Source organism: Alternaria atra, assembly GCF_907166805.1.
Source record: "Alternaria atra isolate CS162 genome assembly, contig: 32, whole genome shotgun sequence".
NCBI lineage: Eukaryota > Fungi > Ascomycota > Dothideomycetes > Pleosporales > Pleosporaceae > Alternaria > Alternaria atra.
In genome coordinates, this window is record NW_025091331.1 from 253,361 (window position 1) to 279,288 (window position 25,928).

Sequence of the window (25,928 nt, forward strand, 5' to 3'; positions counted from 1 at the left end):
TGGTTGATCTTCATTGGGTCTCCTCGTTATAGCTGTGGCTAGGAAACATGGATGCAAATGTACCCTTAACCACTCATTCCACAAGGGATGAGAGAAAAGAAGCCGGAAATAACGCGCTAACAGCAGTCAAAGCTATGAAATCCTGCAGTCCCGCCATGCATCCTCACAAACTAGGGCTTCGTCACCAGTGATGGGCAAGTCCTCCTTCTTGAACAATTTCCTTAGTGTAAACCTTACGACTTCAGTTGACCAAAATCGGCCATGTACATATATTTTCTTCACCCCAGGCAGACACATCTCAGGTGACGGGACTTCTGACGATGCAGATCTCTCGCTTGTGTCTTCACGGAGGATGGCGCTAAATTCCCTTGATACCACCTCGCCGTCCACAGAAGCCGAGGTGGTGAGACTGCGATACTTGGGGTTAAGGCCTCTCTGAGTCAGCCACCCTGCATGACCAGATAGCTCGAACGTCGCGAGACTATAAAAGAGTGCTATGGCCTCGCAGTAGAATTGTTTGCAAGTGAGGAGAAAGGTCTGGTTGAAGAGGCAAGCGCCGCCGGAAACATCCGAGCGTTTCTTGTACATGACTGTAGTAGAGAGGCAAATTTGATTATGGATGAGAGTGCGGATTTCGCCAGTTAATCGAAAAATAGGCGAACTGAGCTGGTTGGCGGTGGCGCTGTTCGAGCTAGTCAGTCATCCATCAAGGTATTAGTCGCCCAAGGTTGCGCTAGACTAAGAGACTTACATTTTGTCGGCTTCCCCAGGGTTAGTCGCGCGCCTGAGCAGTTCCTCCCAGTTAGAATCAGCCTTTTCGCGGTCCCAGACGACGGTGGCCATCTTGCAGGTTTCGGTACCAAGTTGAGTGTATGAAGTTGACGGAAAGAGATATTGCAGGACTGCAGCAAGAAGGCCTTTGTAGTGACTTAAACGGCCAATACAAACGAACTCTTATAAAGCAGCAGGTCTGGGGCTAGGCAGCTGCCAAGCTAGCGTGCAATCACGCGTGAGCTCGGAGTACCCATCTCTTTGCTTATCGCCGCAGGATGAGAAGTCTGGCACACGTCTACCCTTCCTGCACTCGGAACTCAGCTACGACCTCTAAAGCTTCGTGGTCAGCGTATTAGTCAAGATGAGTTTGCAAGCAGCACTCGATGTATTATCAAGATTGGCGAGGACTTGTAGAAAAATATGTCTTATAACATTTTCGAGTATCCAATCTAGTATATACAGCTGAACTGCTACAAAATTGGGAGTTTTACAGTCGATCAGCTCCGTTCAAGGCAACTACATCTAAACTTTAGGGCCCTTGGGTGGCTTTCCCAGGTAGGTCGGCTCAAGAGGTGGATCGGCGTTCTTTACCAGCATCTGCACATACTCGTCGAACCAAGCGCCAGCAGCCGGCGCGCCATCAAGGCCACATTTTCCATCACTCTCGCCACCGGGCTTGATCCAAACAAGAGAATCGACATTGGGGTTGTTCTGCTTGGAACCGGGAAGGGCGCCGAATCCAGCAGGTTCCACGTTGCACCACTCACCCCACTCCGCACGAGCACCAGGGAGCGCGACGCGGCCCTGGTCGATGATGAAGTTGGATGGCAGGCCCTCAGCCTCGAGGTAAGGAGCAAGCGACGAGGCGTAATGGCTCTCGTCCCAAGATGGCGAGTACTCGGTGTAGTTCTCGCGTACCTTGGCTTGGAAAGAGTTGTAGTTAGACACATTCGTGGAGTAGCCCCGGATCTTAGCTGCGGGGTTGAGCTTCTTTGCCATGGCAACGACCTTCGCAAAGATCTGAGCGGTGGGCTTCAGGTTGTCTGCCCAGCCGAGCCAGCCGCCGTGCGCAGCATCAATGTACAGATGTACGTTGGGGAACTGCAACTTGGAGATTGCATACGCGATACCTTCCTCATAGATTGGAGTGGCTGTCGAACAGAAAGGGATGCCCTGGTTTGTGATGGCGTTACCCAGGGAGTCCGGTTCGAGAACGATGGCGAAGTCAAGATCCTTGGCTCCAGAAACTAGCTTTGCGTACTTGTCCACGAATTCTTTCTTGTAGATTTGGAGGCCGTTATTCGCGGAGCTGAGCTCACCAGCGGATTCGCCAGCGGAACAGTCACGGTCGGGCAAGTTGTATAGAACCAGACCGACAATCATCTTCTTTCCGCCCTTTCTTTGCTTACGAGCTTCCTTGATGGCAGTAGGAATGAGGCTCAGGCCATCACGTGTAGTGACCCAAGTGAAGGTTGAGATCTTCTGAGCAACGGTGCGAGTGCGCGCAGCGTTGAGAGTATCGTTCTGGGCCGTGAAGGAGGCGATGGTCTGCTCGAGTTTCTTGCCATAACTCTGAACGACATAGCGGTCTTTACCAGTCCAAGGGTTGACGGTTACATTGCTTGGAGGAGGCGGCTTGGGAGCTGCAGATACAACACCAGCGAAGGCGGCGGTTGCCAAAACGAATTGTGTGAGTTGCACCATGATTAAATGAGAGGCTTAAGAGTGACTTGAGGTGGTGAGCAGCAGTACGTGGGACTTGCCTGGTCTTATATAGAGTTATGAAGATGAGTGCCGAGGAGAGATACATCCGATTATGTGTTTTCCATTGAGCAGGCTTGGAGCAGGCTTGGTGTAGGCTTGCCCTCATGTTCACGTGGCTGTCTTGAAACTTGATCAACGGTACCGTCGGCCCGCTCTAGGTTCTGATTGCACTCGAGACGGTCCAGTTTCTTGGTCAGAAGCATTGACATCTCGCATACAACGCGCCGTGGTGGCGTAGCTGTAGTGCTTCATCGATGGCACGCCGTGCATTCTCTTTGGCGAATGTAAGGAACGGTCGTTCGCCCCTAGAATGGTATGTAGTCCTGTTAACAGTAGATTAGCCAAGGCTCAATCTACCGGGGATGTTCCGGGAAGTCAATATATCTGCGCTGTTTACCCGGCTTCTACCCCGGCTCTGCTGGAAGACCGACCCCGCAATGTGGATCATGATATTACGATCACAAGTAGCTCCTCGCAGATTGGTCGAAGCAGTGGAGCTACTGCTGTGTATATTGCGCTTAAAGTACAGTGGGGATCTTGTGTCATTTCGCGCTGCAGCCTGCCATCTGTAGACACTGTACAGAAGATTCGTCGCGCCTTCTAGCGCGACTGTGAGCGGCTCTACCCTGAGGCTGAGTTGGATGTAGATGCTGCAGGGCGTGATCCAGGTACATCAACACTCGACAATGATCGATGATGAAAACAGGATGATGCGCAAGGAGACAGAGCCGGTCGCGCAATCTGAACGCTCTTTGGCATGCGAACGTTGAGGCTTGGGTCGACCGACCCTTCGCAAGGGACGCTTTCTCAGAACGTAGCGCATTGAGGCCTCGGGACGAACATGGCACAATACTGCCTATCAGCCGTCATAGTACTGTCATTCCGATGTTCCGACGTTTGGCTGGAGGCGCGCTATACGAATGGAGCACGAGAAGGCATGAAAACGATGGTGTTGTGAGACGATCGTGGCGTGCATGACACTCGGAGCGGAACAAAGCGCCTGTCGAATAACGAAGACATCAAGACTGCGTAGACTCACTCGTATTGGTCCGCAAGAGGTGTAGTTAAGTCGGACGCGTGATATGGCATAGCGAATGCGACGCGAGCGGGACGTTGACTATTCCTCGCTCGAGCAAATGAACTATCGGTAGCGTCTTGGCAGCCCCTGTAGGCATATCGCAACGTGTGAAACTTGAAGAAGGCTGTAAGAGAAGGAGAGCTTGAAGTTGGTAGGCTCGGTGAACTGGCTCCGAAGCAGCGAGGTGGAAATCGAAGGGGCGAAAATGTGGACTATTGCCGGGTGTGCACATCGGGTGATTGAGTAGCGGGTACAAGGACAGAGGTAGTGTGTATGTCGAGACTACTTGAGCGTGAACGGTGAGTTGCCGCGGATAAAGCGGTTAGCAATAGCTGGATCGGCTTTGTCAGAACAAATGATGTACATTGAAGTTTTATCTAATCTACAAATACATTCGTAAGGAGTGCCATGTCGTCATGTCGTATTATGCTGTTATCGCAAAGGAAGGACTCGTCTAAGCGACGGTAAAGAAGAAGTAGTTGGTGTTCATATCTCAGACACCTTGTAGACTCACTTGATAATGATCCGAGATCAAAACAAGGTCTCATCCATCAGTGCGAGTAATCTAGCACTGGCGGACGTACAGGCCGATGGGGCTTGGGTTCCAGTCCTGGAAGTAGTTGATGGAGAAATCACCGCTACCGCAGATCTCGTAGCTCACGGTCTGACCAGCCTCGCAGTCACCAGACTCAACGGTGTAGGTGTTACCGGAGCTGAGCTCAATTGAGGCAACGTCGCCAACCTTAGCGGGTTGGTTGCTGTATGTTGTCTGTGCATTGGCGTTGCCCTTGAGCTTGCTGACGGTGCACTTTCCGTGGCCAGACATGGTGTAGTCAGAGGTCTCGAGGTCCTCCTTCCTGGGGAGCATGAACATGGTGGAGCACTTCTTACCGGCATAGGAGGCGGGAATATCGAAGTTAAAGATGGTGCAGGTGTGGCCGTTGATTGTGCCGTTGTACGAGGTGCCGTAGGCCTTGTCAGGGTTCTGGGAGTCAACGGGTACGATCAGATGGGGGTACTGGTAGTTGCCGTTGAGGTCCTGAGGACAGGAGCCAGCGGGCTTGGAGGGAGCTGGTACGGAAGGAGCTGGTACTGTCGCGGCTGGCTGAGAGGGGGCAGGGGCGGTGATAGCGGGCTGAGAGGGAGCGGGCATGGTGTCGAAGTAGGAAGAAGGGCATGAGCCTGGGTGAGCAGGGTTGCAGCCACCTGGGATGCCGGAGATGGATGTTACAGTCTCAACTGGCTTCGAGGGGGCGGGCGTGGTCGCAGCAGGCTTGGAAGGGGCTGGCATGGACTCAGCAGGAGGAGCTGGCATGGACTCCGCTGGAGGGGCGGGCTTCGTCGAAGCTGGAGGAGCAGGGTTGGTCACAACTGGAGGGGCTACAGGCTTGGTGACAGTGACAGTAACGACCTTGGGAACGCACTCGGACTCCCGAGGAACTCCAGGCGCGGGTGAAGAGGGCATAGGAGGCTGAACAGCTGGCTGAGAGGGCTGGGGAGCCTCGGGTGTAGGCTTGGGGGCCTCAGGTGCTGGGTGAGAAGGCTTAGAAGCTACGGGAACCTCGGGTGCCGGCTGAGAGGGCTTAGGAGCTTCCGGGGCGGGTTGAGAGGGCTTTCCAGGTTGACCGGGGTGGTCGGGCTTTCCGGATTGACCAGGCTTGCCTGGGTAGCCAGTGTTACCTGGCTGGTTGGGTCCAGTGCCAGCAGGGCCGGATGGGTATGGCGGCTGGGAAGCTGGGGCGTTGGGGGTCGTAACGGGGGTCTCGGAAGGCTTGGTCTTGGTAACGACAGTGGTAGCTGCTGGAGGTGTGCCGGCAGGCTGAGAGCCAGCAGGTTGGGACGCGCCAGCTCCGCATGAACCAGCAGACGCAAGAGAGATCTCAACACACTTCGTCTGACCAGGGGCAGGGGTTGTGTAGACGTTGTACTCGCCGTTGTCATTGACGGGGCAGGCGTAGAACTTGCCGGAGCCGTTGTAGGTCACGCCGCCGCCAGAGCTGACTGCGAAGCCGTTGGTGGGGGTGGCACCAACATCGCACTGGAACTGCGTGGTAGGAGGGGTCAAGATGCAACCCCGTCCATTGGAATCAGTGAAGCCACCGTTGCTGTCCAAGCAGTAGCAGCCGGTAGGATGGCCACCGCCAACGCGGTTCTGGCCGTCGTCGAGTTGGCCAAGTACACCTGATGCGCCGCCAGATGCTTGGAGCTTGAAGCACTGTGTGTTCGTACGGGCGACGAGAGCGTTGGCTCCGAGGCCGAATGCAAGGGGAGCGAATGCGTATCTCATATTGGGAGACTAAGCGACTGTGGAATGAGATGAATTTCGAGGATGCCTTCCAAAGGATTCAAGCTGGATGCCTCTTATACTTCTCTGATGTTTGGAGACTACGGCAACGAGTACTACTCGAACTCCCTAGTTTCTGCCGGCGGTGCGACACCATGTTGTGTTGTTGGGATCCTAGCGGGCCCCGCGCGTCGAATTCATCGTCATATTCATAACGATGATATCAAGAGACGCAAGCTCATACGAGCAATCGCGCAGACTAGCATCTCAGTGGGCAATGGCTTGAAGCTTGCGGTTGTTTAGCCGTAGCCTGTGGCCCACGTTAACATGAAAAGACGTCGCGTTTTCAAGTAACAGCAATTTCAGTCATTGGTCGGCAGGGAGAGAAAGATATAGGAACTGTGGTTCTCGATGATCGCCAGGCCGGATTTTGTGGGGTATGATCGACAGGAACACGTTGCTCGGATGTTCCACACGATGTATCTGGTGTGAGCCCAAAATGTCTGGCAACAAGAGATTACCGTATGCGTTGCGTATTGGGAGTGGTTGAGAGGTTGCTATAACTATAATGCAGCGTGCCACTGTTTGTGGCCGTTCCGGTATCGATCTTGCAGGCGTAAAGCTCTTCGAAGAAGATGCGGTTTTGTTACGGAGTGCATTCCGACGATAAGGTCGTTGCCGCTTAGCATATCGAAACTATTGGCATTGGCCTTAGCGCTGAACAAAGTTTCCCAACATAGTAACAAACCGTTGCCGAGTCTTCCGCTACCGTCATGATATATGCAGGATGACCAAACAAGCAATTTCGGGCTTTTTACCCCAGACTTCAGTACAATCGGGTTTCATGGGGTACGCAGACAGCCAGACGCAGCCCTGTAGCGGTGTATCTTACGTGGAGGTAGCCTAAATGGTTCCTAACTGACACTTCTGCCAGTCTGAAAGAAAGACGGGAAACGTTGGAGCAACGAGCAGTTTAAAATATTGGTTGGATACCATGATCACAGTCGATGCGGTCCAGTGTCGAGAGCGTAGTGGCATGGGCATAGTAAGCCAGATTCTTCTCGCGCCCTCATTGCTTAGCTTAGGCCGCCAGGGCAGGCGATGGCAGTGTTGGCTGTTAGGACAGTCAAGCGAATGGTCTCGTTGGCGATCGTTCTACACGGTGTATTAACAGTACGATGCAAAGCCCTTGCATCACTCTGACATGATGACCATAGAGACGATCAACTCGAGCACTCAAATTTTGGCGAGATTCCATCCTCGGAAGGTTGGTGAAGACTCCTTCATGAGAGTTCCGACGATGTTGCCACCATCACTGGCTGAACTTCAAGTATTGTCCTGGTGTTGCCGAAGTGCGGAAGCGTGCGGATGCCTGGGCAGGTCGTCTAGCAACGGAAAGTAGAATTCCCGCCTCGTGAGCGTCGTCAGATGTGGGCTCTATTCAGCAACGTGCTGACGAAGCCGCGCAGGAGAAACCACAGTGGGCTCATGTCGGAGAGTTGATCGTTATTTCTCATGTTCTCGGTCCACTTTAGCTGGTCTCGTCGTTGTAGGTTGGTGGATCGATCGTGCGATGTTCGCTCTAGAAATTTGTCCGAACGCATCTAGATGCTGCATGTATAGAGCTACACAGCGGGTACACATGCACTATTAAAAACGGCCCCAGACTTTCCTAAGCCTTGCATCGTGGTGTAGATCATGATTGGATGTTTTAGCAAAGACGCCGTGAGCGAGCGAGAGATTGGAATGCTGTGTTTTGGCGATACGTCATAAACCTCTAGAGCTCTCTTGGCCTAGCTGACCCGCTTTTGATCAGAGCCCCACTTGCCATCTTGGCTTCTGAGCCCTTCCACCATCAGACCATCAAAAGGGTCCCACCGTTGTTTAGTCATTCTCCAGAAACCTGCATTTCGGTCTGTCAAACTCACATTCTGAAACCACCTTCTCACCAGGTTTTATGTTTTATATCATCATCATCATCATCATCATCAGAGCTGAACATCTGTATGTTATATCCTAGCACAGCTCTACTAATCTATTAAGTACAATGAGCGACTCCGAATAGTCACGCTGAGCTTCCGTCCGAAGCCCTTCGGTACTCAGGTGCAGTCCCCAACGGCTACCTTGCTGTTGCAAAGTCTGCACGATGATCCTACCCCGCCAGTACCGGCATCGCTGCGGTCCAGATCAAATTCTACGCTTTTCTACGGCCCGATCCCATCATGCAAGGTTGATCGGAAGTCAAGGTTCGGTAGTGTACCTAGTACAACAGCAAGTCAGCAGTAGCAGTGAATATGGGACTTGGACATATCACCTGCACAACTTGCTGAAGCGCACCAACTGATTTTGCTGTACGCCCGTTTCACGATCAATTTACCAGTAACGACTTGCCGCTCTGAGTAGTTCTCAGCGTATGAATACCACGACCGCTTCTAGGAATGAAGTCATTCGGATTAGAGTACATGACTAGACCGCAAACCTCATTGGGCGACGCCCATGGATCTCTGGGGCTACTGATTCAACATGCTTTTATACCGACAGTTACCTTCTATTGAATTCTTTGGCTTCTGTTACTATTACGTTATGTTAATTATGTTAGACCACACATCATCTGCTCCTCCAAGTGCACTATAGCATAAACACATAACTACCACCAAATTAGGATCAACCAACCAGGCCAACAACCAACTAAACCACCGCAACAAAACGTCAAATCGCACACAAGCAAGCGACGCAATCGCTATCTCCGCAATAGAAGTAGCATCGATGCGGTCCGGATCACTCAATCACTCCATTAAGAGAACCCATTTCTCCGCGATCGGGCTGAGCCGAGATGTAGCCAGTGAACATGCTGGAGACAGCTAGGCCAAGATCACATGGAGTAAGTTCAACTATGTGTCATAATCATACAACTAGCTGCATCGACAATAAAAGGGGTGAGAAAGGGTAGGATATATACAAGGAGCAGTGCAAGACGTTTTAGTCTTTTGCCGCAGTCTTGACGGAAGCCGGGTAATTGGACACGACGTCCATTAGCGGCCTGTAGGTTGTTCACTGTCTCCGAGTGTCTGTCCTTTATCATGTTGAGACGGATGAAGCAGAGATCATAGCCAACGTTCGTGTCGCAGGCTGTTTTTCTTTGAAACCCATTACTCTGACGAAAAGCTGGGTTAGTAATGTGAGAAATGAGCTCATACAAGATTTCACCAGAGACCGGCGAAGGGATATCAGGTGTCTCGTCGAATGTGACACTGCCCTGAGCTGAGGTATATAGCAGACGTTTACAGGCCAAGGTTCAGGGCTCATAGTGCAATAGGCTGGTATAGATATTTATTCATCGTCAGGAATCTGTAAAATATCGGGGAGGCTACGATTTGTCTTCAGCGATAGTGTATGCGACAAGTCAGGCAGTCAATCGGTACACAGGCTGCTAGTGTTACCAGTGCTTGTCTTAACGCTCAGGCCAGATGACAGCTCGAAGTGATTGCATTGCGCGGTGCTACTGTCTTATCTGATCAATGAACCCCAACTCTTCACTCAGTGATAAACGTGACAACACAGGTGCTTTGAGGTGATGAGTCGTTGTGAGACCCGACATCAACATCACGCCTTCATAACGAGCGGAGGATTGATAGTCGTGCATTGTTAACACCTTGGCGACTCTACTGAAACCACTACTTCTAACTGCGCGATCCACCACATCGACGTATTGGAACATACATACTACCACCATGCGATGCGTCGATCTTACCTCAGTGTACCAAAGACCAATCCTGAGAAACGGGCCTGGATGTCCGTACCGACAAAACCTACAAGAGAATCGGACTTTGCTAGGCCTTTGGTATTGCGCAAGAGGCGAAGAAGACAAGCAAAGACAGCCAACAGATCTTAGATGGGAACGAAAACAGAGTTGAGATTGTGTAGAAGGATAAGAGCGCCAAAGATGGGAATGTGGTGCAAAGCAATGAATGTTCGACAACAGCGACGACAATGGGTGGTAGATACACGAAAGCATACGTGAGTGTCGACAACTTCAAGGAAGGTGAAGTAGGTTCTTGGCCTCGTAGTCAAGAATGAAATCTATGGGAAGTACGGAGAAGCGTGGAAGCGGACGACAAAATGCTGATCGTTTTGGAGTAAGCCACTGCGAATTGACGGCAAGTTTAATTTTCGTCGATAGGCTGAGAGGGTCAAACCGCTAAACAGTGTTGCAGTGTACTTCAAGTCTCGGTAATATGGCGGTGCAATCATGGTTGAGTGCCAGTACAAACCTCTTGGTTTTGGCAATCTTGCGACGAAACTCTTCGTGAATAGCTCCTCGAATCTGACGATAGTTCTACCATCGATAGCGTTGGTGCTACGGAAGCGTTACAAGATGGTTTTTTAGGCCGCTAAACCAAGTTCAAGTCTCAACAGCTTCTTTAGTAGAAGCCAGTGGGAGTTTGCGACCTTCAGCCACTATTCTCAGAATCTGCGCACGAACTCAGTCGATCTTAATGGATCTGTCTTGCCGCCGGGTGAACTGTGGGTGACATCTCCTCCGCATCGCGATGATAAAGCGTCGCAGAGGCCGAGCCACCTAGGGAACACCGCTCCTCTTAACCTTCGCAGATCTCGTAAATCTCGTAAATCTCAACACGAAGTCAGCATTGACGCGTGGAGTGTCTCCACAATCGCGGACACCAGCGAGCAATGATCTGGAGATTCGAGATTCACCCTTTCCTCATGACATCATATTCTCTAGCGCGCCCGGCTAGTCCGCAAGCGTGGCAGCCTTTTACCTAGCTGGCGATCTGAGCGCATCGCGTACGGCACATCCTCTGCATCACGAACTTCTGACCATTCACACCAAAGCCGCCGCTGCATTATGTGCCACTATCCACCTCCGCGGGCTTCAAACAGCCGGGGATAAGGGTTTCATGCAGGGATTGATACCGTGTGGCTGGACTTGATGATCATGGCTCAAGGCCAGCATCGTGCGAATGTGAGACGTGCGGCTGCTTATTGGGTTCAATAACGCCATGACGGATGAACCACCGGTCTCGAGGTAGTCCGCGTCAGAACCCCGCCGACCATTATGGCGCTCAGGCTTGTGCAAGACGTCAGTTTTGCTAGCGAACGTTAGGTGTTCTTCTGGTGCTTTTGCTTGAAGTCCAGCCGTAAGCTACAAGACCTCTTTTTTCTTCTCTAGGTCTCTTCCTACTGTCTTCAGCCTTGTGGCATTCGTGTCTTCGATCAAGCATAACAGCTTCTGCTCCATACCATTACTACCGACGTTCGACGACTGTAGCCAGGCTTGAGTCTCGGCCGTCACGATGGCGCTCAAGAACATCCTTCCGCTACACAAGAAGGATTCGCCCCCAGCGTCTCACAAGCCAAAAACCTTACCAAAAGATGGTGCTCCTCCAGGTCATCCCACAAGATCGGGTTTCCTGCCCAACCGGTGGCGCAATGAACTTGTTGCCGCTGCAGCAGAGTTTGCAGGCACATTTATGTTCCTGTTCTTCGCGTTTGGAGGAACGAGTGTAGCCAACACAGCAGCGACATACAGCAATCGAACAACCTCTGGGCAAAACAACAACAGCATCACACAGGCGCCGGACACCAGTGTGCTGCTATACATCAGTCTAATCTTTGGCTTTAGCCTGATGGTCAATGTGTGGGTATTCTTCAGAGTGAGTGGAGGATTGTTCAACCCTGCTGTAAGTCAGCCTGATGAAACGAAAAAGTGTGGAAGATAACTGAGAACGACCATAGGTGACACTCGGACTCTACCTCATCGGAGCTATTCCAGCCGTTCGCGCATGCCTCTGTTTCCTGTCCCAAATGCTCGCTGGTATGGCCGCCGCCGGTGTAATCCAAGCCATCATTCCGGGTCCTCTCAATGTCTCCACGACGCTTGGTGCAGGCGTCTCTGCCGCTCGTGGTGTCTTCCTCGAGATGTTTCTCACATCACTCCTTGTCTTCACAATCTTCATGCTCGCGGCTGAGAAGCACAAGGCTACATACTTGGCACCGATTGGCATCGGTCTCGCGCTTTTCGTGGCAGAGATGGTTGGTGTGTTTTTCACAGGTGGCAGTCTGAATCCCGCGAGGAGTTTCGGGCCTTGCGTCGTCACACATAACTTCCCAGGCTATCATTACATTTACTGGTTCGGACCGCTGATGGGTACTTTGCTCGCTTTCGGCATGTACCGCATCGTCAAGTTGGTGGAGTACCAGACCGTCAACCCAGGCCAGGACTTTGACGACCACGAGGCTGCGCTGTTCCAGCCACCGGAGGACCCGGAGACGGCCTCTCAGGTTGAGCGTCCGAATGTTGCGGCGCTTGCCATGGCGGATGCAATGAACCTGGCAAGCAGGACCAACTCTGGGTTCAGCGAAGGCCCGCAGAGTTCACACGGCATAGACGAGAGGTTGGATAGCAGAGATTCTGAGAACGGGAAGTCTTCATTGTCAAGGTCTCCTCGGCAAGAGCAGGAGTTGCTGGAAAAGACAGGTCATGCACCAGCAGCCAACGGTGAACATCATAATTGTTAGATCTGGTCCTGTAAACAATTGGCCGGGTGCCTCCAAATAGTAATACGTCTTCATTCTAGCGTTCATAGCGATTGCTGAAATACAACAGCGGGTTTCTTTATGTTGCGCACAAGCACAATCTCATCTCTCCGCCTTGCATGATGCCTCTTCGTGCCTCCCCAAGTCTAGCCTCGGTTTTGTACACGAGGAACCATGCCAAACAATGAGCGATCAGAATTGCAAACGTCAGGATGAAAATCAAGACTGCCAATATGCCGACGCATATCCAAACGGGCGACATGACACCGGATTTGCTCTTGTCTTTCTTCTTCGCTGACGCCAGTTTGGCACTGGCGATGAAAACGCCATGTTGGGTTCCAAGTGCAGGCGTAGACTTAGGCGTAGGTCGAGGAGTAGCTTCGCGATCCGACCCAATGACCCCGTCATTGGGTTCTTTGTCGTACGTGTATCCGCTGTCACCATCAGGAGGAAACAGTCGTCTCGCGATGTCCTTTGCTTCCAGCTCTCTCCCTGTCTTTTTCGGCGGCGTAGGAGGCATAACGGACCAACCATTTTCCACTCTTCTCTCTGGTTTCTTCGGAAACGGTGGATCCCAAGGTTTCCTCACCACCTCCTTCCCATCCGCCCTACCCTTACCTTTCCCCTCCACCTTCAATAATCCCGTCTGGATCGGCGGTTGGATATGGATCTCCTCTGACCCTGTTTCCTCTCCCGTCGATGAGGCTCCACTATCCGCACCGTCCGTCGCTTCCCTTCCCCCGTGTTGTGCTCGACTTCGCGGCGCTGAGGTTGACCTTCCCTGTCGTAGGCGCCGTCGTAAGGGTGGTGACCGTTCGTGTAGCGAGGATCGGTTTTCTGTGGCGTTTGAGCGAGATGTACAGAGAACGGGGACGAGGCGGGGCAGCTGTACACTGAGGATTGGTAGGCAGATTGCTAAGAGGCAGGCTAGGAAGAGAATGCTCATTTCCACCACGCTTAAAGTTGGATGCACTAGGGTGAGGGCACGAGTCCGCAGATGTTGTTCCCGTGTATAGATGTGTCTCGTGATATGAGCAATTGGGGCGAAGATGATGTAATGTAGGTTTTTCAAAGGGCCTGTGTACAGTATCTCGGAGGTCGTTGTGATTATAGAGGGTTGCAACGTGATTGCCTTTGAAGACGGTGTTGCGTGTTTTGATAGATCGTGACTGTCGTACTCCAGAGTTCGAGACCGTGGCGCTCCTCCCCTCTGCAAACTTGAGCAAGTCTCACTCTCCCTTCAGATCTTCTACCCATCCCATTCTCTCTCGCCTGTCATCTAATATTCTGGCATACTCGAGTAATAATCGGTATACGTATACGAGCACGTCTTCGCGCCTCAACACCTTCTTAGCCCACTCTCTGCTCGCTTCAGCTATCTTCTTCGCGGTGTCGTTGCGATTGTCTTCTTCCCGCCTGATATGCTCATGCTCCCTGAAACTCTCTTCGGAATCAACGGCTGGTGTCTTGAAGTGGTGCTCATGCTTTTGCACTTCACCCACTGCATGTGGGAACTCTTTAGCTTCGTCACTAACGTTCGTGCCTAGGTAATACTCCATGATGCCGTACAAGTCGACGAATGTGTTGTCCATGGGGATGAAATGCAGCCAGTGTACGAGACGACTATCGTACCATTTGCGGTGGATGCTGGCTCGGAGCGTGACTCTGCCGTGGCGAAGATGCCGTATGAGCTCACTGCCATCGTCACCACTGTCACCATCCACTATAGCCGCATACTTTGTGTCCTCGTCCTGAATCACTTCTTGAATATCGGCAGTAAAGTACTTGTTAAGGTATGCACAGTCTTTCTCGCTTTCCCTACCACAGCGTTGATCCGTGAATGCAGCATCTGCCCATCCGTTTACCCACTCTGCCAACTGTCCTTGGGTCAGGCTGTTAATGTGATACTCGTTAGCCGGCAGAAGTCGAAAATTACTCGCATAGCCTACGCCCACTGTGCTCTCATTGCCTGAATGGATTGACGCTTCTGCAATCTCAACATGCGTCGCGTTCAGCATGCTGACAAAACGCTCGCGCTGGAAGTGCTGCCAGTAGCGCGCTGAATCGCGGCTTTGGGTTGTAGGGCCACGCCATAAGAGCTTATTGACTCTCTTATCCCATGGTGTATCTGGTGAATCTGAGGATGCGATGCTAAGATTCCACTCTTTAGCCCCTGGAATGAGGATCTCGCTGCTCATAGCGAGCTTGCCATCGCCGAAGAGAGGGAATAGCTTCTGCGTCACACTCATCGAATTTGGGGAGACGAATGCGCTATGAAGACCCTGTAAATTCGGCTGCTGACACGCATCAACGGCGTTCGCGAAACTCTTTCTGTACCCTCTCAAACCTTCTCCAGGCAGCTCAGTAGGCAACAAAGCAGCCGCCGAATGCGCTTCACTCGTTTCGCCTTCCGGATCCCAAATGTCATTGAACACGTGTGTCTTCCTTGCTGCACTCCCCGGTGGACACGCTGGACGTACGAGTGACCAGAACGGACGCGGACCTAGATGTGAAGCGGGATGTGTGAGTCGTGGACCAAGCCATTCTGGATCGAACGTCAAGTTTGCCGTCAACTCTTCGATATCTTTTAAGCCTCTATAATCTGATATAATATCCTCTGGCTTCAACATCATAGGTCGAGCTATCGATACCACTGTATCCAACATCTCCCACGGCACCAACATAGCAGGTTCGTCATTCACATTAACCGGAATATCCGCATCTGGAAGTTTGATCTGAGGATGCTTTGCCAAAGTTCGCAGCATATCGACCCAGATATCCAACTTTTCGTACGCGTTATTCGTGCTACCCTCTACCTCGCCGTTGCGGATCGAGATCTTGGGCGAGAAGGCATGGGTTTGTTTGCGTAGGACGACGGGATCGACACCCCAAAAGGGCTTCAAGTCTTCGTATATCTGATCCCAGAACGATTCTATCACGACGGCACCGGACTCGACGGCATAGGCGTACCAAGCTTCGAAACCAGGTGGTGGGTGACGACCGCGTTTCTTTCGGTACTGAGCCGCTGCATGGTGTAGGGTTGTTGTTTCAGTCGCGATCAAGGCATCGAAGTGTTTCCCTGCCTGGCTCATCAGGAACTCAATGGGATGCAAACCTTCAGGCAGTTGCGCTTCCACCGACTCAACCTCGTCACTTACACCACTCTTCCAGTCTAGCCATGTCCCGGAGCCAATCCCCGGTCGGAATATTTTCAGCCCGTCTTCTCTTGTCCAACCCAACGTATACAGCACACTGACCACTACGAGCCCAGTAAGGAATACCAGACACCATAGCGCGCGCCATACGGTCGGGAGACGCATGCTCACGGGAGCCTCAGCAATGCGAGGGTCCGAGAGGTCAGGAACGCAGATACGTAGATGTCGCGGGTTCTGTCTGCGCATGTACACTGGTAAATGCTATCGCGTGGTTGGTAGTGTTTCAGTAGGTGGTGGTGAACTGGTAGGTGAGTTGAATGGAAAGAGGACTAGGATGCTAGAAGGAGGGAATGACATGTTGCAGAAGGGAGCGTCATGGTGTTTATCTTGATGAGTGATGTGTTTGGACAGATTGAGGTACAGTGCGGGGTGCGGCACTTCAGCCGGAGAGTGTTGGGTGTGACGGGGAGTTCATATATAAGACTTGGCGGGCCGCAACATTTCGCTCGGATGACTATACAGTATATGCAGTGCTGAAAAGGGTATACGCCGTAGTATAGCGCCTGGAATGGATGTTTGTTGATGGACAATCCCTAATGTTCCATCTCATCACCATCAGCCTCATCGTACTCTACTTCCGCTGTATCGCCCTCCTCATAGCCTCCACCTTCTCCGTCTTCATCTTCACTGTCCGAGCCTGAGCCTTCACTCTCGCCCTCACTTCCAGGGTCAAAATCGTCATCCTCTTCCTCGTCGTCTTCCTGGTCTTGTAATTCTCTCTCCGCCTTCTGCAATTCGCTCTCCTCCTCCTCGCCACCAGCCTCCCCCACTGCTGCTCCGTTCTCCTTCTTGCCACCCACCTTGTTTACGTTCAATTTCTTTGCGCGTCGGTCGGCAGCCAGACTAGCATCCTGCAGCCCGTGTTTCTGTACGTATTCGTTTATGCCCGCGAAGTCTTGTTGGTCGAGCATGCCAAATTCGATATCGCCTGTGGGTGTGGTGAAGACGATGTTGAACGTATTACGCAGGACGGCTGTGTACGATATGCTGTTGATAGAGGCGAAGTCGAAGAATGCGAGGGGCTTCTTGAAGCCATAGAGGATGCCTACCGAGGTGAAGAAGAGGTAGCCTACAATATGTTAGCAGAAGTTCTAGATTGCGAAATCCGTGTACGACGCACCCTCCTTGCTTCCTCTGTGCGCCTTGACATGATACGCCTTCTCGCCCTTCCTGTGACTTTCTGGCACTGCGCTCGCGAATTCGTCCGCATCTGGGAAGATGACCTCTTTCCCGGTCCCTGCTTGTATCAAGCAATGATGTATAGCCTCAGCCATTGGTCCTGGTCCTGGATCTTCGCCTTCGACTATGTTCTTTCCTGTCGCCTCCTCAAACGTCCAGACTATTGGCTCTGGCGGTGAGGCCTTCAATTCATCTGGCACAGGCGCCACTCCATCGCCATGCACTGGTATGATGACAAAATGGTGCTGCTTCTTCGCCTTCTCGGGTATAAGCAAGCAGAAGACTTGATCGACGTCTTTCCACGCAACGGCAAATTCGACGTTGCCATTGGCGCCTATGGCTCTTATGCCGCCATCCTTCTTGTCTACGAGTTCAAGGGTGAACTTCTTTCGCTGTGGTATCGAGAAGCTGACGGCTGGAAATGTCTTGAACGCTTTCGTTGCAGTACTTGTGAGGCTGCCTCCTGTTGGTGATGCGCCATTCTGTGGGACAATGCTCTCTTCGATCTTGCGCTTCTTTGTTGCTGGCTCGGCGGCGGGTTGCGAAGTTTGATTAAGGATAAATGTCGAAATGTCGCGGAAAAGTGTGCTTTGCGTGGGGTTCTGGTCTTAAGGCAATTAGCATTGTCTTATGCTTGGAAGAGGGGGCATATACCTATGGCGGCGTGCACGCGCTTCCGTAGCTCATGATTGCTAGCGAAAGCGACATCAATTTCTTGTGGATGTGGTACGGGAGTCGGTGCAGCCGGCGCAGGTGCAGGTGCGGCAGGCGTTTGCACGGGGACTATAGGTGCCGATGGCTTGTTGTTGAGCGCTGTGAAGGCCATGGCGTATCGCAAAGGGGATTTGATGTTGTTGACGGAGATGTCTTGTGAACGCGTCGAATCGCGACTCCTCGACAATTAGCGCTCGGGCATGTCTGACATCACCGCCACCCTCCATCCTTCATTACCTCACTCTGCTTGTCAACAACTTGCATCTACCCTTGGGAAACCCCTTTCCCTAACATCGCATTGTGGAATTGTTTCGAATATCGTCTCCTTTCTCCAGTTCATACAAGCCTACATACCAGATAATGCTGCTCTCGACCGAAACCCTTCATCACATCTCCCGTTCCCGCCCACATCGCATGCCCTCCAATCAGCCTGATGACTACTATACTGGCCGATAATAATAAACAAAATACGCGTCGTCTTGATGCAGATACCTATCCGGAGGATCTACGCAGCACACCGCGCTGTGTCCTATGCTGCCCACCATTTCTATCAGTACTGATATGTGATCAACTTCCGCTTCAGCCGCTTTGTGAACTACGCGAACACCCAAGAGATATCTCAAACGCTTAGCAGAGTGCGTTATCGTGATATGCGAGAACTATCATCGGCGCAGTGGGTGGATCGTGCACGTTGCGTATCTCACACACTTCCTGTCGCGTAACAATTTAACCACCAGTACAACCACCAATACATGATCACCAGACCGTTTGAAACCTGTCAACTGCATTGCGGTTCATCTAGAAAAAGCCGGGAATGTACTGGACCGTTCAAGCAAGTCCTTGATAGGAACCACAAAGCAGCCCCGTGCCGGTAGGACAGCATTGACCGAACAATATTTCCCTCGGTAGAGATCGTACGTAGGAGTAGGTACGGTGCGGGCGACTAAACAAGCATGCATATCTTGAGACGCATGTCTCGGCGGTGATCAGATGCTATGTAACTCTACTGTGTCTCGTTGCCATCAGTTAGTTAACGTCTATTTCCGCTATCCATAGCCTGCCCACCTCTCACCTCTCACCTCTCACGACTATCCTTCTGAGAAAGGTAGAAACCATACCGCAGCCAGCATGACGAAAGTCAAATTCGCTCTCCCACCGGCAGCCGGCAAAGTCACATCTCTCTTCCAGTCTAAGAAAGACACCCCACCAGTCTTCAATCAGCCACTCAACACTAGCTCATGTCCGCACCATCGTATTGCAAGGCTACTATACAGCATCTTCCTCTCACTCTTACTCATCATCGCAATACCAGTGATCACGCTCAAGGCATTGACCTACAGCTTCATCGAGGACAACCGTATGATGGGGTTCACCTTTCAGACGACAAGAAAAAGCGGCGAGCCTGGCGAGGCCATCATCATGGCTGCTCTACCGAGGATGCTTTACGCCGTACCAGCAAAATTGGCCATCATTGCTGCTACAGTCAGTATATGTCTGGCTGCGGCACATCTTGGGTTCGTGGGCGCGGATTGGAACATGGGCAAGCGGGTACATACAATCACCGAACAACCGAGAAGCGTTCGTACTAATGAATCAAAAGACTCAATCATACGCCTTCCGTCGCAACATCATGTTCTTTCACATCACCAACGCCATCCTCGTCCTCTTCGCTCTAGTCTCCATCTACGTTACCCACAAGAACACCTCGCACTTTCGTGAAGGCTTCGTCAACTTCCGCGCATCTCGTATGAACAATACAGCTTCGACCCAGGAGAATTTCTTTCGCTATAACTTTGGCACCTTCGATCTTGAGACCTGGGCGTGCGAGCTCCAAGATGTCAGAGGTGCCGTTATGGTGCGAGACGATTATGGCAAGCAATGCGGAGTTGAGATTGCTGGTCGTGCAATTATGATACCTTTCATGATAACTGCTTGGGCCGTCGCAGCGGTGAGTCTTTGGGGCTTTGTAGGAGGTGGACGAAGAGGGCCGGATGGTGAAAGGATGAAGACGGACGAAGTCGGGCTTGAAATGGGTAAAATGAACGCTACAGACGACTGAGCTTCCTCGCTATCTCTTGCTACAGGTCAGAGGACTCGAACACGACGAACTGTTCTTCTCGGCATTCCTGGTATTTGGCAATGATTTCTACACTTCTCTCGGTAATGTTGTTTCTCCTCTCGTTACTTCGCGCACACACTACAGCGATGATACCCTTACTTACTTAGTTCCTTCATACTGCTTTTTACATGTAGTCCTTTTGCTGGTCAAAGGTCCAATTTTCGTATCTTGTTGAGATTGCTTGGATCAGACGTCGCCAAGTGCTGGGACGTTTCATATTCCTTTTACTGCAAAGCATAATGTCAAGTCCGATATACACCATCATTTCATTCTACCTTGCTGCGCTGTGCGTATTCTCAGATTGATACGGCGAACATGGTTGTCGTATTATCAAAGCGGGTACATGACAACCTCAGTTGATGGCGTTAGGATATTAACTTCAAGAGTACGTCGCTATACACCCATCGTCTTTCGTCGCCCCTTTCCACCTGTCACCACTAACCGCGCCAAGAGAAGTATACTCTGGCTCTCCCAATAACAGAGAACTAGAGAGCACACAGAAAGGGGAAAACACCGTATCCATTCCCAAAGGACGATTCTCCAACTATCCACCTTGACCTCCACCGTCGCTACAAATGAATAACACCTTAGTTCGTCGCCACTATCGAGTAAGAAGCGAACGAAGCATAGCTGCTAGGAAGAAACACTGGAGCTTCGGTCGAGATAGCAAGACTTGGTAATCCTAATGCCGCTTGGAGAGTTGCGTCTCGTTTCATGGTTTCGTACACGGTCTTGATGCGAAGGGCTGCTTGCGTTGTAACGGTGACAACTTCTTCTGTATCGGTGGGTGCAACTGCAACTCCACCTTCGGAAGCGTTCGTCAGGGTACCGGCTGCAGACCTGCCAGGAGTGTGTGTTTGTTTCATCCTGCCCTTTACGGTGGTAGTCTTGGTGGTAACGCTCTTGTCGAAGCACTTGATACCGTGTTGGCCCACTGTACCATTTCCGCCGCAGATACATACCCATCGCCAGTTTGCCAACTTTAGCGACTCTTCGAACTTTCTCGTGGCTTCGTCTTTCTCGGGCGTGGGTTCCTGTTCCTTTTGCGGCTTGCCACCTGGGGTTTTGTCGACTCGAGACTTGTTGTCTGGGGTCTTGGAGTCTTGAATGAAGTCCGCGTACTCGTCCTCATCTTCGCCAACCTCTTCTTCTTCCTCTTCTTCTTCATCAGCGTCCTCCTCCGGTTCATCAGGGTATTCGCAGATATCGTGCGCTGACTGCTCAATGCACCAGTTATCGCCAGCGTAACAGGCATGTTCGCCAGCTCGGACGGAGGAATCGACATTGTATCCATATTTTTGCTCGATGATGACGTAGACGGTGTCAACGATGCAGTATGGCCCGTTGCAGGCGCCTTGTCGTGTGATGTTCTTGGGTGTGTTTTTAGGGTAGCGTGTTTCGTGGCCGACGAGCTCGGTTGTAGCTTGGACGATGGGCTCTCGAGTGGGTGTTGGGGAGCAAGAGTCGGGTGTACTTGAAGCTGGTGATGCCGTCGATGAACTTTTCGGTGCTGGATCGCTAAGCTGTGGTGGTCCGAGTGGGTGAGATTTGTGTGAATTGCTCTTGCAGCCGCCATTCCAGGCATGTTTCATGTGCTTCGCTGGCTTCTCCTCATCTTCGAGTTTCAGTAACGCCTTCCAACTCACACCCATCTTGTTGCAAGATTTACACTTCTTCCCAAAATCATCAAAGTTATACAGTCCGCTATCCTTGATGAACTTCTTGGTGTATGCCATGGTCCAGTTGGTGGGTTGGCTCCAGGACGTTGCGTGTGTTGGGTTGGGAGAGTCGCATTGGCAAGGAGTGTTATTGTTGTGTTTGCTGTCAACGTTGGAGATGGCCTCGCCTAGCCAACTGTGACATATAGGGATGTCAAAGCCATCGGGTGCGTTGCCGTAGTCATCCAGATATGGTATCGCACCCGGAAAATGAGGATTCGTGGCGTTCAAATTTGATGGGTTCGTAGCGTTCAACCCTTGGCTATACACCACCGGCGGTTCAGGAGCTGAGGGCCTGCGGCATCCTTCGTCTTCCTTCTCACTATTAGGGCCCTACACCTCGACTCGCCAAAAAGCAGCTCGGACTACGTCACTATCGTAGAGGCCGTGAAATCCTTCTTCGCTCGTGAGATGCTCCCATCCTGGAGGACTTCGTGTCTTCTTATCGTCGTAGTTCGACATTGCGTAGACCCAGTATGACCTATTGGGGCGTTCTGGAAGGCAGACTTTGTTGAGCGATGGTCCGCGATCGTCTTGGTCACAATTCCTGCCGGAAGGAGCAAGACTCTCAACGATGTATACGCCTTCTGTTCTCCTATCAAAAATAAGTACTCATTCACAGGGTATAACCGGCGCTGTTGCACATACCATAGAGCGCTTATGATGGTCGCGTAAGACTTCATCCCAATTACGAATTGGACATAGGATCGAAAATAGACGTTGGCGCCGAAGAAGAAGTCTTTCTCGTAAAGGTCGACAATGTTATGCCCATTATGTGTCTCGCCGCCCAAGACAAGGATTGGCATTCCTTCCAGAATTTCGTCGACTGCATAGCTGTCAAGATCGACCAAAGCCGCACGTACGGCGTCCAAAGTTTTCTCGAAGCCATGCCTGTATTGAGTCAGTGCTTGTGTTTGAGTATGCAAACCGACTCTAACTTACAGATCCTTCTTGTGATTGATCTCTTTGACTACTTCTTTAGTCAAAGCTTGCGTACCTAGCCAACCTCCGCTTGTGATGGTCCAAAGCTCTACTCTATATTAGGCATTTGTTTCATAATCACGTTTAAAACGTACTCTGTGCATTTTCGATGGACTTTTCCCTGAATAAGCCGTCACCGGGTTTTCTCCGACTCGAAAATTTCTTAAGCCTCGAAGACTTTGGAAACTTATTAGACAGCCTGCTCAGACTTCGCTGCCACCTTCCAGCGAGTTTTTGTGATTTGGAGAATCTGTTAATGTATGACGTAAGGGAAGCCGGTCTATAGTTCATAATATTAGCAGCCGTGGTAAACAGTTGGAAGACGGCTGTGATGATGCCAAAAGCCAGTTCCATCTGCGCTATGCGTTTCTGCTTTTTCTCTTCCTTCTTAACCGCTGCATCCTGTTGCTCATCGGCATACGTGAACATCGCCGTAAGTCCGTCTATGTCTTCCAATATATGCCTGTAATGGTCCTGAGTGGCCTCACTCCTAATGTGAAATGAATGGTCGAGACCGGAAACGAATTCAAAGAACAACATGGCTGCCCTTTGTTCATCGGCGGTATTATTCTTACCGATGTCTTTGCAGCTCGGGGCCTGATGGTACCGTTAGCGCCAGTAAAACCCGAAGCCGAACGTGGGATACCCACTCTGCACATGCCGAGCCCATCACAGACCATGCTACTGGGTGATACATTGGGGGCGTATCGTTTCGCCAGGTATGTAGGAAAGGTCAACTCATCGGAGGCCAGCTTCCACTTGCTCTCCTTCAGCTTTAGATAGTTCTGGAGGTTCTTGTTCAAAAACTTGGTGTCTTTGTATCTGTATTTCCTCCATAGGGCTTCAGTGATTCTGGGAAGGCCTGGGCAATCGTTGACCCATTCGTGTGTACCAAGATTCTTGCTCAATTGGCAATAAGGATTGTGAACACAGTCCTCATTAGTGAGTTCTATCTCTAGTGACTCGGGTCTCCGTGAAGTTAACTTTGACCAGGCGATGCTTGTGGATGCGTTAATAACATCGGAGACGTGGAAGGCTGTTTGTATCCATGTGAAGAGTCGCATAATGGCGAGTTATTATCTGCGCAACAGAGCTGGCGTGAACACTATTTATGGTTAGATAAGTATCAAGCATGTGCCGACGAAGCAAACTCTATGTTTCTATCTTCTTGCCTCGGTAGGAGGACGACGGGATTCAAAGCGGATGCTATTGACGACAACCATTGACACCGCAGGAAACGACCAGTTCAATCAAAGGCAATCTGTAGCCACGCATCACGAAGCATGACGAACTTAAACAGCCAACTAACTATCATCACTGACTCCCTATCTGGCGGTTCTATTCTTGAGGGTTTCATTCGCTGTGGCTGATTATGACAACAATGCTGAACGCATCACCAGGCACTTGGAGAACAAGCTCTTTGTCGGTCTAGCCATCACTGTGATTTCAAAAGCATATGGGGTGGATACATAGCTGACGAAGTATGAGATAGCTCGCTGTGAAATGACGAGTACGTCGTGCAAGTTAGGAATGCTAACAAGCGCTGTTGCATTCTAATGCTCCACTTTCGGAAAGTACTTCCAAGCATTGTTGAAAGTTCATTGCTTGGATGGCTTATCAGCCAATCATTTGGACACGTCCTAAAATCTGTGTTGTTCATGACGCGGAAGTAACAGGATAAACCTGCCCCTGAGATATCCGGACCCACATGGTCCACATATTGTTACACGTTCAACTTGTTACAAGTTCATTATAGGATAACCTCGAGATGCGCAATCTTCACCAGCTAAATGGTCAAATTAACAAGTTTTTCAACATGAAATTATAGTTCTATCCATCGAAAACTTGGCAGCATGAGTACATAGGCTTCACCAACCCATTTCAAAGATGTGAGCCGGATTCCGTCGACAACCTACACGTTCATCAGTATTGAGTCTAGCATCAATTTAGCTGTCATATTTGCTGTAATTATCAGTCTCAAGCATTTCCTTGCCTCGGTGTAGGTACAAACCCTGATCCTTGTAAAGGCCAGCCCGTCATTCAAGTGGATTACATCGGTATAGTGCAGTTCAACTGGAGCGAAAAAGACCCTGATCGGCTTTAGACAACAAATAGGCATTCTAATTCGTGCGTGATTACCACTTCACTCGAAAGGGCCAGGTAGCTTTGATTGGGAACCAAGGAACATCCAAGCCTGTGCTGGCCCACTATATTGGGAGCCGCTCAAGGGATTCCTCAGTAGTGCGGAAGGCCGTTCGGGGAGGCGAAGCCATTACATCTATGAGTAATACATGTTCATTTGATCCAGACTTATACTCCAAGGGTCTCAAAATCCGTAACATGGGGCCGGTGGACACCAGATCCTATATAGAGGAAGTCCAGTTGGACGATGAGTGATTATCAACCCACATTCCTAACCCGAGCTTTCACTCACTCCACTTTTCCAACCACGTTCGCCGACTACAACCCTCACACTCATAGCCCCGACAATATCTCTTGCCCACACCTTACGATGGTTTCTCTACGTCTTCTCGTATTGCTCTATGGCGGCCTTATCGCTAATGCGGTCATGATTCCCCGCATCCATACCACACCACTAGAGGTATGACTTATTTGTTAACCATCTTGTAGTTCCAGACTAACACATATGCTTCAGCAACCCGCTATCGTTATACACGAGGTGCATGCTTCTACCGCCCCTTCCGTTCCTATCGTGAGTGATCCTTTTTACTCTTGAAATGATAGTCACTGATTCAGTCAAGGTTGTTCGGCAAAACTCCATCGACGATGAACATAAAGCCATGGATGACTTGGATGCGAACACCTTCATTATCACCGCTATAGATCCATTCCCTCCACACCAGAAGTACAGGGAGTACAAGCTCCATGAAGATCTGATGATATGCGACCAAAAGTACGGCTCCGATCATACCCTGATCTCGAACCAGTCGTCCATCGGCAATACCCCTCTCAAGGACGTCAGGTTCTCCCAGTGCAACCACGCTCTTGTTACATGCGCCCAGGAAGCTCTGAATGACCACGAGGTTTCGAGCGCGGGTTGGCCTGTTTACGACCCCTTGGAGAGGCCCGTCTTGAGAATTAACATGCTCCAACGCGGCATTGACAAGTGTCTCCGAGTAAACTCTGAAGATCAGATGAGAGTTTTCACGGATGCTGATATGACCGAGGTGGAATTTACGGTTTTCGGAACAGTTGCCATGTGCAACAAAAGGCTCATCGTGTGCTTCGAAAATGAGTCGGGAAAATATGACGATGTAGTCATGGAGTGGGATGAAAACCACCCTGTTTGAGTAGTAAGCCTGTCTGCCCTTATGACACTGGGCAGCGATACTTCAATTCCGCGCGTTCTCTTGTGGTGAGACAGGATGGCGATGAGAGAATATTGGAATCATACTCAGCATTATTCAATCTAGCTAGCGTCGTTCATTAAAGACTATTCGTAGTTGATACAAAGGCTTTATTGGAACTTGCCTTCGACTTTGATGCTCGGCCTATAATGTTAATCTTGTGATATTTGGACTAC

At 50.9% G+C, this 25,928-nt stretch overlaps 9 protein-coding genes across 9 annotated transcripts; 3 read left to right on the forward strand and 6 right to left on the reverse strand.

The window, feature by feature from the left end:
* Nucleotides 1-132: 132 nt before the first annotated feature.
* ALTATR162_LOCUS9831 (uncharacterized protein) lies at nt 133-843 on the reverse strand (the record flags this gene model as incomplete). Its single annotated transcript, XM_043317467.1, has 2 exons — nt 133-682; nt 752-843. The coding sequence occupies 2 exons, from the start codon at nt 841-843 to the stop codon at nt 133-135; spliced, it is 642 nt and encodes a 213-aa protein (XP_043173402.1).
* Nucleotides 844-1,296: 453 nt separating this feature from the next.
* On the reverse strand, nt 1,297-2,478 carry ALTATR162_LOCUS9832 (uncharacterized protein; the record flags this gene model as incomplete). Its single annotated transcript, XM_043317468.1, has 1 exon — nt 1,297-2,478. The coding sequence occupies one exon, from the start codon at nt 2,476-2,478 to the stop codon at nt 1,297-1,299; it is 1,182 nt and encodes a 393-aa protein (XP_043173403.1).
* Nucleotides 2,479-4,181: 1,703 nt separating this feature from the next.
* On the reverse strand, nt 4,182-5,903 carry ALTATR162_LOCUS9833 (uncharacterized protein; the record flags this gene model as incomplete). The annotated part of the gene is made up of 1 exon (XM_043317469.1): nt 4,182-5,903. The coding sequence occupies one exon, from the start codon at nt 5,901-5,903 to the stop codon at nt 4,182-4,184; it is 1,722 nt and encodes a 573-aa protein (XP_043173404.1).
* Nucleotides 5,904-11,215: 5,312 nt separating this feature from the next.
* ALTATR162_LOCUS9834 (uncharacterized protein) lies at nt 11,216-12,440 on the forward strand (the record flags this gene model as incomplete). The annotated part of the gene is made up of 2 exons (XM_043317470.1): nt 11,216-11,602; nt 11,658-12,440. The coding sequence occupies 2 exons, from the start codon at nt 11,216-11,218 to the stop codon at nt 12,438-12,440; spliced, it is 1,170 nt and encodes a 389-aa protein (XP_043173405.1).
* A 1,247-nt stretch (nt 12,441-13,687) lies between these two features.
* Nucleotides 13,688-15,859, reverse strand: ALTATR162_LOCUS9835 (uncharacterized protein; the record flags this gene model as incomplete). The annotated part of the gene is made up of 1 exon (XM_043317471.1): nt 13,688-15,859. One exon carries the CDS (start codon nt 15,857-15,859, stop codon nt 13,688-13,690), a length of 2,172 nt encoding a protein of 723 aa, XP_043173406.1.
* Nucleotides 15,860-16,206: 347 nt separating this feature from the next.
* ALTATR162_LOCUS9836 (uncharacterized protein) lies at nt 16,207-17,678 on the reverse strand (the record flags this gene model as incomplete). Its single annotated transcript, XM_043317472.1, has 3 exons — nt 16,207-16,742; nt 16,794-17,459; nt 17,507-17,678. The coding sequence occupies 3 exons, from the start codon at nt 17,676-17,678 to the stop codon at nt 16,207-16,209; spliced, it is 1,374 nt and encodes a 457-aa protein (XP_043173407.1).
* A 1,016-nt stretch (nt 17,679-18,694) lies between these two features.
* On the forward strand, nt 18,695-19,625 carry ALTATR162_LOCUS9837 (uncharacterized protein; the record flags this gene model as incomplete). The annotated part of the gene is made up of 2 exons (XM_043317473.1): nt 18,695-19,114; nt 19,167-19,625. The coding sequence occupies 2 exons, from the start codon at nt 18,695-18,697 to the stop codon at nt 19,623-19,625; spliced, it is 879 nt and encodes a 292-aa protein (XP_043173408.1).
* A 647-nt stretch (nt 19,626-20,272) lies between these two features.
* ALTATR162_LOCUS9838 (uncharacterized protein) lies at nt 20,273-23,448 on the reverse strand (the record flags this gene model as incomplete). The annotated part of the gene is made up of 6 exons (XM_043317474.1): nt 20,273-21,698; nt 21,741-21,998; nt 22,052-22,294; nt 22,346-22,433; nt 22,480-22,981; nt 23,035-23,448. The coding sequence occupies 6 exons, from the start codon at nt 23,446-23,448 to the stop codon at nt 20,273-20,275; spliced, it is 2,931 nt and encodes a 976-aa protein (XP_043173409.1).
* A 1,448-nt stretch (nt 23,449-24,896) lies between these two features.
* On the forward strand, nt 24,897-25,695 carry ALTATR162_LOCUS9839 (uncharacterized protein; the record flags this gene model as incomplete). The annotated part of the gene is made up of 3 exons (XM_043317475.1): nt 24,897-24,986; nt 25,041-25,097; nt 25,147-25,695. The coding sequence occupies 3 exons, from the start codon at nt 24,897-24,899 to the stop codon at nt 25,693-25,695; spliced, it is 696 nt and encodes a 231-aa protein (XP_043173410.1).
* Between the last annotated feature and the right edge of the window lie 233 nt (nt 25,696-25,928).